Consider the following 11,802-nt stretch of genomic DNA (forward strand, 5'->3'; position numbering starts at 1 on the left):
ACACACACACACACACACACACACACACACACACACACACACACACACACACACACACACACACACACACACACACAGTATAATTTTTATTAAACTAATAAAAGTTAGACACTGATTTTCTGTTCACTGTCTTACAGTGGTCCTCAGAGTGATCAGAAAATAAATGTTTGTTCCAGGTTAAAGTGGATGAATAAAGTCATTGTTTTATGAAGTTTTATGAAAGTGTTAGAAAAACAGATAACATGGTTTATATGTGTTAACTGATTTCACAGCTTTAAAATAAATACACAAGTACAATCTGCACACAGCATAACAACTAAAGAAGGGATGTTAAGTCTTTCTTTGCTTCTCAAACACACCATACAATGACTTCTCACAGCACATTTTCCTGTGCCTGTAAAGTGTAACGCTGCCATTCTGATATCATATGAGAGATGCATGATGTTTAGACGCTCTCATGATGAGCTAAAAAATGTGACATTTTTCTGTGGAGAGGCCCTTGTTTAAATCCACTCTTATGCAAGCTGTAAATAACCAATAAAAACTCACACTACCACATGACACTGCCATATAAACCTCAGTCAGCTATGGAAGCAACCTCTCATAGTACATTTGCAGAAATGCCAACAAACCAAACAATTAATTTAATCCAGATTAGTGGGCTGATCCAGATCAGGATATGAGAGCTAACTTAAATTTATATGTCTTAATTCACAGAAGAAGAAGAAGAAAAAGAATGGCATGAATTTAGAGGCTAATACTAGCAAGTAGTACACAGGAGCAGGCTCAATGCAAGGCAACTGGACAATCAGGTTAAGTACTAAATCCCACAATGTACCTAATGTATAAAATGTAAATCAAAGAATAGAAGCAAGCAAAAGGAAAAAAAAAAAAAAGCAGAAAACATACAAAATAAAAACTTCAAATAGCTAAGCGAGTAAAAAACACAGTGAAACAATAAAAAAAAGAGGAGAACAGGAACAAGGATGCAGAGATTACAGAAACCTGCCTATATGGGTATGAGCGTTGATGTGTGCCTGCAAAGAGAGAGAAATAGCTTCACAAAGATGTTGGAGGATACTCCAAAAAGACTCCAGTTACCATGGATACAAGGGGTTAGGTTCTGATGAAGAAAAATTACATACACAGACACTTAATAATCACTTCTGATAAAAGTGTGACTCAGGAGGTAGCGTGGGCCAAACTAACACTGTGAAGTTTTGGTAATCGGAAACTGATGGTTTGGTCCACGGCTCCAGCTGAAATGAACTGAACTGTCCTTGTGAGTAAGATGCTCTGTGAGTGTAGCTTGTAGCGTAAGGCACTGTGAGAGATCAATAACAAAGCAGTCCATTTACCATTTAGATGTTATAAGCCTAAAACCCAGTGTTTAGCAGTATGACAACCACTCCCCTACTATTGACAAAGACATATGTCTGGGAAATCTTTGACCACATAAACTTGAATTGCTCCAGCACGTCTGTTCCATGGCCATAAAAGTCTGTTTACACCAAGCAGGCTCCAGGATGTTTGTGTGCCTAAAATATTTCACTCTACTTCTTTGCAGCTTCTTGCCACAACCAAACTGTTACTACAGATATAACCAACAAATTAAAGTTCGTTAGTTGTGTGACAGATTTGAAGCAGTTTATCTTGATACATTACCCAGTGTTAAATACTCAAAGTTAATTATATAAACAACCTATTTGATTTTTTTATTTATTTTTTAAAAAGTGAAAATTTCACATCATTAGAAAATAGCAAAAAAATAAATAAATAAATGGGATCCTCTGAAAGAGGTCAGTACTGTTTTCTTTGGCTAGTGCAGAATAAAATTATTTGTATTTGCATTGAGTCCTTTGGGTGTGTTGCATCAAGCGTATCGTGAGAACTTTCATACCATTCATGAGGTGAAGATGTTGCCAGTCTTTTTCAAAGCGAGCTGTTGTTGTAAGAGTAAAAATTTAATTAGGTTAAAAAAAAAAAAAATAGGCAGAGATGACCAGAGATTTGTGTCTATGCTCTCTGGCTCAACACACCACATCGTGACGAAAAGCACAGACAGCAGTGTTATTTCATTATTCCGGCAAAAACTTCACACTCGCAGCATGGCACGTTACAACAAAAAGTGTTAAATAAATGAGCAACTTCAAGTGACTTCAGTCTGCAAGCTTTGGTTTGCTCCTCAAAAGCGCAACAAACTAAAATGTTCAACTCTAGTTTGGACCAAAGAGCCTAAACTGTTCCAATTGTTTCATAGTACACACCACCACTGCTCCCCTTTCCTTGTAAGATTCAGATGGCTTTGCCTCTTAGTCCTGCTGTGCATCCATTCTTTTTCAGTTCTCACACTGATCTGCCCTTTCATTATTTCAAGCAGCCAGAGCAGCTCATCTGCCTGTTGGAGTTGAGCTGCGGAGAGATGGTGTCGGGTACCACAGTTTTCAGGATGTCGTTTTCTGTGGCCATGATGTGCTTGACTAGGAAGTTTGCAGCTTCACTGATGTTGAGATTGTCCTATATGAGAGAGAAGAACTCATTAAAACAACGTCCCAGTTTTATTAACCTTGTGTCAGAACACTAACAGAGCATTAGAAGCATTTACATGATCCCACCTTTAAAAATGTGACCGATCGGACTGCTTTTACCGTCACAGAAACACCATCATGTATGTACGTCTTTAAATAAATGCAGTAAACGTTCTTCTGGCTGCTTCACATAAGGAGTGGGTACATCTGTTTGTATAGTCTACCTCTGACACTTCTGGGCAAATCTGCACCTTATAAACTTTGACCTTTCAGAATGTCGAGTCTTGATGCCACAAGCAGCTCCAACACGTCAGTGTCAACAGCAGATGTGTAAGTGCATGCGATATTAGCAGAATTCTATGCAGCAGCATAAAAGTAAAATAATTTTACGGCGTTCTTCTGGAAATGTCAACAAACACACCGAGTACTGAGCGTGAACATTTTATTTAAACCTAGTAATTTAAATGGTCAAGATCGCAGAACACCAAATGCATGTATATCATAACTACAGCAAATTATATGGTGCCTAAAACACAAATTATCCAGCACATTAAGCAGGTAGAAAATGTATATGTCATCAAACTGAGGTTTTATAATGCCCACTCAAGAACAGAACTGAAAACAGTGGGGCTTTGATTGGAAGCAGAACTCCCCGTAGGATGTGGGAGTTTTTGAACACCAGACAGTTAACAATAACTTATGGAATTTCTTCTAACCCTGCACTGTAAATGTATCTCATGAGCATATAAAAGCCCAGTTAGCTCTATGGAGATGATCATTTCTGACTAAAGTGACCAGAGTGTGACTCAGAGATGGCTGGGATTCTTTCAATCCTAAACAGTGCTTATATTTTGAGAAGTATCCCTAGATGCACTCTTGCTCGGGGTTGTATGTGTTTCTTTAATGGTTGCTCTAGGAAGCAACTGATTACCTTAGCTTGGCTTCTCTTCTGACACTTAGGAACAAAGCTAAAATAAATCTCTGTTTCAGTCAGATAAGACTATTTTAAAATGACTGATTGATTAAAGGAGCACAATATAGTCAGCATTTGGCATCTAGGCTCTTGGCTCATTATTCCCTGCTAATATATTATATGTAAAATTAGGGAGAGATGAGTCAATATCCCCCAGGGCTTACAGTTGGGTGCTATGGTGCTGGTGGAGAAGGATGCAGGGAAGCTGTGGCTACATGTTGGTGGGAGAGATGGGAACTATAACAGCTTAAAAAGACTTCCAATAGGAAGGGTGTGTCTGTTATATGATGTTAGGAAAATGAGGTATGTTCTGTGTTTGTTTAAGAATCTGTTTCATTCCATACTTCGGAAATGACTAGCAAACTGTAGCAAACGTATTATAACTGTACTTTGGTCGCACCTTGGCAGAAGTCTCAAACCAACCGACAAAGCCGTGGTCCTTGCAAAACTGGTCCATTTTAATGCCATTGTTGGTCAGCTCCCTGCCCTGGTCACACTTGTTGGCCAGCAGCACGGTGGCGATGCTCTTTCCATTAGCCAGCATTAATTTAGAATCCAGATCTTCTTTCCACTTAACGACAGCCTCAAAGGTTGTTGGCCGTGTCACGTCGAACACTATGAAGGCCCCCATGGCTTCACGGTAGTACACTCGTGTCATGTTCCCAAAACGCTCCTGACCTGTGATTCACAAACACAGACAAACACGGAGATTCATTCATTCGTAAGACAGCGTTGTTGTTGCCAGCATCAGATCCAATGACAGATTTCCATTGTTCTTCCTGCATGTTTGCAGCAAAACAACTAATACAGCTGACTGCAGTCAGCAGTGCCTGCATTCCCATGAAACAGCACATTCCTGTAGTCTTACCATCATGTTGCACATAAACATATGGCCAATGTGACTGCTTGATTTGCTTAATTTAGACATGCAATTTGCAAGTAGGTTAAAACAGCATTTATCCCTGTACGCATGTGAAAAGTCTATATGGAAGATGTATGCACGTGGGTTCATCTGAGCTTGTGCAAGAAATGAAAATTAGAGGAGCAGGTTAGCTGTTAACAACACATTCCCTCAGAGATGCGTGATGCTGTCTAATTTGACTTGTTGGTCCGGAACAGAGCGCGTAGGTGTGTGCATCCTGCTTGCTGTGCAGGAAATGTCCTCTCAGCAGAAAAGTTAATACTAATGGATGGATGAGAGGCCACTTCTGGCTTTAATAAAAGCTCTCTGAGAAAGACAAAGTGTTGCCATTTGCCATCATAAGTAAGGGGAAATTGATAGCTTCCTCCTTTTGTGCAAGACTGTATATAAATAATTGCCATTGTGTAAGAGAAGTCACAGACAGACGTGTCACATTTGTCACTTGACAAACTGTCATTCAGTACGCCTAGGGTGCGCTTTAAAGTTTTGCATGACTTCCAATCAAAGCATATGAAATGTATTCCCCGCATGATGAAAAGAGGATTAATGTTTCACTCCTCAGTGCCTATCTGCCCATCTGGATTAATTCAACCAGGTAGACAAACTAAATCAGATGTGACTTACTATATTTACTTGACCCTGACATAATCATTTAATTTAATGAAGAAAAATTAAACCCATAAGGCATGTACCTCTGTGTGTGTCTCACTTTGCTCGTTGTGACCGAGTAAGGTGGTTTTGTTTTTTTATTAGGGCTACAAAACACTCCTGTAACTCCTTTAAATCTCCCTCACATGGCTCTAATCACATGATGCAACATCATACCTTAAATGAATGACTGAACAACAGTGTGCTGGTCTTGTCTAAGCAGTGTGTGTGTGTGTGTGTGTCAGAGAGAGAGAGAGAGAGAGAGAGAGAACGTGGGTTGTGTCAGATACCAGCTCTCCACAGTGACAGTGCATCTCTATGTTGTGAACGTTTCATAAATATAGAAGAGTCATGCCTCGTTGTCACTTAGAAGATAAGTGTTATCTACCCAAAGGATCTTTTTTTCGGGAACTAAGCAGCACTGCTACAAATTTTCTAACTTTTTCTTCCTCCACTAGTTCTTTTACATTTCATATTTTAAAATACCAAAAGGAGGGAAAAAAATGGTGTAAACGGCGTACAATACAGATCCCTTACACCCGCCATAAACTTTTGTGGAGGAAAAGCAAGGTGCCAGTTTATTTGGCCTGCTGTCACACCTACAGACAGGTACAACACGTAACACACACTCAGCTTCTTCACTGCCCTACCTGCAATGTCCCACAGCTGGAGCCGCACCGTCTCTGAATCCCAGTTTAACACTTTCAGGGCGAAGTCAACTCCGATCGTAGCCCGGTAATTAGTGGAGTAGGTGTGGTGGACGTAGCGCCTGATGATGGAAGTCTTCCCGACCCCCAGGTCTCCGATGACCAGCACCTTATACAGGTGCTCTTTCCGGAGACTCTGCATACCATTGGAGTGTGAAGGATAGTTGGTCATCCCACCTGTCAGAGCTTAGCAGCGGTAGCAGTTTTCAGTAACTCTGACCTGGCTCGAGTGCGTTCCCCTGGTCTCCTGCGCGTCTTTCTCCGCCCTCCCTGTGGCGGGAGTGTGTGATTGCTGTGGGGCTGTGTTTGGGAACTTGTGACCTCGCCTCGCCACTCTGAGGAGACGTCAGTGAAGTAACAAGACTTTGCGAGTGTCTGTACTGGCCCTTTATACAACGGGTTAACCGTTTACGTGCTGGCATCACAAGTTCGTCTGACCGTTAAATATTAACGAAACTATAAGCACTAACTTAACAAGATCAATTCCCGAATCTTGCTCTTAAAGAAAACAAAAATTACACAACAGACACTGGTGCCGTTTTGTATTGCGGTAGGGTAACTGAGGATAACTTTTAATTAAGAACATCACGGTGTTCTAAACATGGACCAGCCAAGGAGCAGAGGTGGATAAGTGAGTCTGTATCAAAAATACTCTTAGTGATTAGTTTTAGCCAGTTAACAGAAACGGATTTATTCTGTAACTTCAAATTTGAACCACATTTGAATTGGATATTCATCTGTTTGGGTAGTTGCTATCTGTTCTCTGGGGGAATAAAACAAACAAAAACAAGTGCTGGCACATACGTACTTAGGTTGGTTGCAGAAGTATACAATGGATGCAATAATATTAAATGCTTTAATAGGATCTATATGTAAGTAAGTAAGTAAACTTTATTTATTAAGCGCTTTTCGCAGACAGGCAATCACAAAGCGCTGTACACAAATATTAAAATAAACAATAAAATCAATAGACATGATATACAATGTAAAAGATCAAATGTAAATAATGTAAAAAATATAAAATATGTAGATCAACAAAAGGCTTGTTTGAACAGAAGAGTTTTTAACTGTTTTTTAAAAGAATCCACAGAGTCAAGCAAACGTAATTGTAGTGGTAAACTGTTCCACAGCCTTGGTGCAACAGACTGAAAGGCTCTGTCCCCTTTTGTCTTCAGTCGTGTACGGGGAACAACTAAGAGACTCTGAGTCTGTGAGCGGAGATGACGAGCAGCAGTGTATTTTAAAAGAAGCTTGGATAAGTAATCTGGAGCCTGGTCATTTAGTGCTCTGTATGTTAAAACAAGAATTTTAAAGCGAATTCTAAACTCTATTGGGAGCCAATGTAAAGAATATAAGATGGGAGTGATGTGAACACGCTTGGTAGAGCGAGTTAGTAATCTGGCTGCTGCGTTTTGTATTGTCTGGAGGCGAGAGAGAGATGATACATGGATGCATATACAGTGAGACTGTGAATCTACTGTACATATGTTCCTGCAAACCCAGCCCTCATGCCTTCAAGCCACATTATGTTATTGTGTGAATATAAAATAGTCTGGAGGAGTGTGAGAATCATCAAATGCCTGTGCGTGAGCTCAGCCAAGAAATATATGTTTGCATTTTTATAGCAGTATGCATAGGAGGCTCAAAAAAAAAAAAAAAAAAAAAAAAAAATTATGTTGCACAGCCTTTTAGAGTTTTCACATACTGAGCAAACGCAGAGCTTTATGTTGCTTCAAAATATTACAATGACAAAACTTTACAAGTGTATAGTTTTAATTTCCCTTTGTATTGCTGTTTGACCCCTTTGCAGAGTACAGCTGCAGCCTGCTTAGTATTGACAAAACAGGATACTATTTAGCTTTCTGTCTAGCCATAAAACAAAATAACAAAATACAGAGAAGGTTAAATTCTTAAAAACAATATCCATCATATTCCTGGTTTTTGATCATTTATTGCTTACACGTATTTACAAAAATGGCACAAACATCAGACCTAAAATACTATGGCTAAAATAGTTGCAAAGCTAATTGCTTGTTTGTCCAAAAGCCTCTTGTAGCCTTTGTTTTCTCAGAAGAGATAATTATATAATAAATAATTTTAAAGTGTTTTTGTGGATATTTTGTTGACTCCATGTGGGGGGTTTTCACATACTACTCTAAAGAGGTATGTGCCACTCTGCCTAGACATCTTGCCCCACATAAAATTTTTCAGTTCCACCACTGACCTGTGGCAATGGGACTGAAAACACCTGAATTAGAGATTAAGTGATGTAACCCAATACTTTTGTCCACGTAATGTTTCTATATGAAGAATTTATATGTTGCAGAAATGTAGCATTTGTGGTTTATTGGTCTGTAAAACTTAGTAAATCAGAAATACAAATTATAATAATAATTAAAAAAAAGAACAATTGTGGAAATTGGATCAGAGCGTATACAGGATTATTTACTCAGGTTTTATGTACTTGTATTTTATTTAATTGTTGGTTTATAGCTCAAGGTACTGAGAAATATATTAAAATTAAAAGTAATTGAAATCATCAACAGCTACAACTGCAAAGCTGTATACACAAAAATAAATCAACAATTGCCACCTCAACCAAAAAAAAAAAAAAAAATCCTGAAAACACCTTTAGACAGAGCTACATTTGCAAAACTTCTGGTTTGTACTGGTTTCTAATTAGTAGAGAAGACATGATTTAAACCCTACTCTACTATTACTTCACTTTTCAGCTAATGAACTGACATATTTCATATTTGAATCTGTGTCAAAGATGGGGAAAGGCTCTGTTGTAGTCTTGCTCTACCTTGCAGCTGTATACTTGACTAAAGCTGGAGGGAGATTGAAAGGAGGTGGTAGATCCATCCTAGGAAGAGACAGAGCACAAATATTGACTTGTGGCTTTGTTAGACAGTTACAGTTGAATCTATAAAGCATGTACAGATATTGTATGCACATCTATTGGCTATTTTCACAGAAAAACCAATGTAAGCAGGCATAGGACATTTAAATGAACAGATAGTAAGACTTTTACCCGTTTTGATTTGAGGCTTTGATTTTATAGTTTAAATGTCATTTATTATGACACAAAGAGGCAAAGAGCAGCAACGAACTGAAGACGCTCACCTGTCTTCAAACTTGTGGTTGCACTGTGACCACAAACTCTTTGCGCACACGTTTGCTTCCTGTGTTGACAGTCAGTGTATAAATCCCTGCATTAGCATCAGTCACCCACCAGAGCTCCAGAGATTCAGTCTCTGACAACAGTTCATCATTCTGGGGCAAAGCATGATTATGTAGCACATAAAAAACTTTTATTTTGAAAAGAAGTCAGAGTTAAATTCAGTTTCAAATTCCAAGTTTCCTTTACCTTGGTCCATCTGTACTGTGCGTTTGGAAATGATGTGCAGCGAATTTTCACATTTTCTCCATTTTGGACTTCAACAGTGCCATTCACATCACATGTTATTTTAATGTCATCTATTGAGGAAAGCATGAGATTAATTAGATTTGTTGATCACACAAAAAACGTAAAAAAAATAATAATTAAAAAAAAAATCAACCAACTGAGTGATGTGAAAAGCACATTTTGTAATATGTCTTCTGCCAGTGTTGTGATCACAACATCCCTTCAACTGAACAAAAGAGTGTGTTGTGTCGTGTGTTATGAGACAAGTAATATGAAAAAGAAAACTGTCTTTTAGCAGAGCTCCTAGATGTGTTCTTTTCGTTCTTACTTGGATTTGCTGAGTAAATAGCTGCTGAGATTGGCAGAGACTGAGTGCTCTGATGCAACCTCAAGTAATGTGAAATATATGCAATACAGCATTAGATAGAAAGATGTTGTGTATTTCTATTTAAATATTAAATCCAGGGTGGTCTACAAAGTCTGGTTTAGGTACTTAGATATGGCTTTGTGTGTACTAGGTTCTCTTACCTTTGATTATTAGCTGTGTTTTAACCTTTTTGGATCCATCAGGAAAGGTGGCCATGTCACAAACATAGATGCCTTCATCCGATTTCTTCACATCAGAAAGTATTAGATGGGAACCCAGTACATCTCTACCGTTCTTCTCAATCTGGATGGTAATATTTTGCCAGAATAGATGGAATCCATAAAATTGGCTGTGCAAACCCAGCTTTGTAGTTTTATTTGTTTCCTTACTCCATTCAATGCTGACAATCTTGTTATCAGTAGCACTTTTTAAAGTGCAGGGTAAGGAAACATTCTGGCCCACTACAGCTTCCATCTTTTCATAATGGAACAACTCAACACCCTGGATCCCTGTCAGACACATCAGATAGAGTTAGAAGTCAATATTGGTATCGAATACCCATCTTTGCTGATTCATCATAACACACAGGCACGCACAAAAGGATATATACAGAATATAAAGAATTACCTTGACTGATAGAATTAGATTTGTTGATCACACAAAAAACGTAAAAAATAATAATAATTAAAAAGAAAAAGTCAACCAACTGAGTGATGTGAAAAGCACATTTTGTAATATGTCTTCTGCCAGTGTTGTGATCACAACATCCCTTCCGCTGAACAGAAGAGTGTGTTGTGTCGTGTGTTATGAGACAAGTAATATGAAAAAGAAAACTGTCTTTTAGCAGAGCTACTAGATTTGTTGTTTTTATTCTTACTTGGATTTGCTGAGTAAATAACTGCTGAGATTGGCAGAGACTGAGTGCTCTGATCAAACCACAATACAGCATTAGATAGAAAGATGTTGTGCATTTCTATTTAAATATTAAATCCAGGGTGGTCTACAAAGTCTGGTTTAGGTACTTAGATATGGCTTTGTGTGTACTAGGTTCTCTTACCTTTGATTATTAGCTGTGTTTTAACCTTTTTGGATCCATCAGGAAAGGTGGCCATGTCACAAACATAGATGCCTTCATCCGATTTCTTCACATCAGAAAGTATTAGATGGGAACCCAGTACATCTGTACCGTTTTTCTCAATCTGGATGGTAATATTTTGCCAGAATACATGGATTCCATAAAATTGGCTGTACAAACCCAGCTTTGTAGTTTTATTTGTTTCCTTACTCCATTCAATGCTGACAATCTTGTTATCAGTAGCACTTTTTAAAGTGCAGAGTAAGGAAACATTCTGGCCCACTACAGCTTCCATCTTTTCATAATGGAACAACTCAACACCCTGGATCCCTGTCAGACACATCAGATAGTGTTAGAAGTCAATATTGGTATCGAATACCCATCTTTGCTGATTCATCATAGCACGCACAAAGGGATATATACAGAATATAAAGAATTACCTTGACTGATAGGAGCAAGGAGCAGAAGAGTGAGAACCATTCTCAATACATTTCCAGTCATTTTCAAGGTCCCGATACTCATTACGGCCAATCAGGCTGAATGTATTGTGCCTAACTGAGGAAAGACAGAAACGATACACTGCCTGTTAACTGAGGTTTGAAAACCGGGCAGCACTAGCAGGATGGCTTGTCGTTACACGAAGCCACACAGAGACTCATCTGTGTCTTTCTGAAGCTTTGTGATTAAAAAAAAGTTAGTTGTGACAAAAAGACAACAAATTCAGAAAGCTGTTGATGTTTGATTTCAATTACAACCACCTGTCTAACGTACATTCATGCTTCCTCTCTTTTTGGACTCTGGGCTATCATTATTGGACTCTGGGCTATCATTATGAAGACGAGGACACTTATCGAAGCTTTATTGTGTGTATTCGTGGTTTGGGACTTGGGACATTGCGGTGCTCCTTGGGTGAGAACTGCAAAATATGAGCTGAGTATGGGTGAAACTTATTTTAGTGGCACTAGGTCAACTGTAGCAGTGCACCTGGAGACACCAACGATTCATCTGGCTCTGGTTGCTAGCTTAAATCGATATGAAGTATTACCCAAATTACAAGGTTCCCTTGTTCTGTATAATCTCTCACTTTCACTTAAGAAAAAGCAGTATTTGTCGTTAACATCTGCAAAGTACGAAAATGCTTTTAAATGTAATATGAAACGAAGGTTAATGATG

The 11,802-nt window shown here is 38.6% G+C and overlaps 2 protein-coding genes across 3 annotated transcripts in view; both read right to left on the reverse strand.

Annotated features, from left to right (window-relative positions):
* Positions 1-61: 61 nt before the first annotated feature.
* Positions 62-6,285, reverse strand: rab38b (RAB38b, member of RAS oncogene family). Its single transcript, XM_005928032.3, has 3 exons — positions 5,722-6,285; positions 3,902-4,179; positions 62-2,517 (listed from the first exon to the last, which is right to left on the reverse strand). The coding sequence occupies exons 1-3, from the start codon at positions 5,948-5,950 to the stop codon at positions 2,368-2,370; spliced, it is 657 nt and encodes a 218-aa protein (XP_005928094.1). The 5' UTR covers positions 5,951-6,285; the 3' UTR covers positions 62-2,367.
* A 1,424-nt stretch (positions 6,286-7,709) lies between these two features.
* The window catches only part of LOC102299583 (nectin-4), a 17,219-nt gene continuing 13,126 nt past the window's right edge, over positions 7,710-11,802 (reverse strand). For both annotated transcript variants that reach the window (XM_042223364.1, XM_042223365.1), the window contains exons 2-7: positions 11,070-11,184; positions 10,612-10,959; positions 9,716-10,063; positions 9,149-9,258; positions 8,905-9,054; positions 7,710-8,644 (exon numbers count right to left, since the gene is read on the reverse strand). In XM_042223364.1, coding sequence (XP_042079298.1) covers positions 8,911-9,054; positions 9,149-9,258; positions 9,716-10,063; positions 10,612-10,959; positions 11,070-11,151 — 1,032 coding nt within the window. In that variant the 5' untranslated portion in view covers positions 11,152-11,184 and the 3' untranslated portion in view covers positions 7,710-8,644; positions 8,905-8,910. The remainder of the gene's footprint in view (positions 8,645-8,904; positions 9,055-9,148; positions 9,259-9,715; positions 10,064-10,611; positions 10,960-11,069; positions 11,185-11,802) is intronic.

This window comes from Haplochromis burtoni, unplaced genomic scaffold, assembly GCF_018398535.1.
Source record: "Haplochromis burtoni strain Fernald_Lab_line unplaced genomic scaffold, NCSU_Asbu1 Contig_109, whole genome shotgun sequence".
Classification (NCBI taxonomy): domain Eukaryota; kingdom Metazoa; phylum Chordata; class Actinopteri; order Cichliformes; family Cichlidae; genus Haplochromis; species Haplochromis burtoni.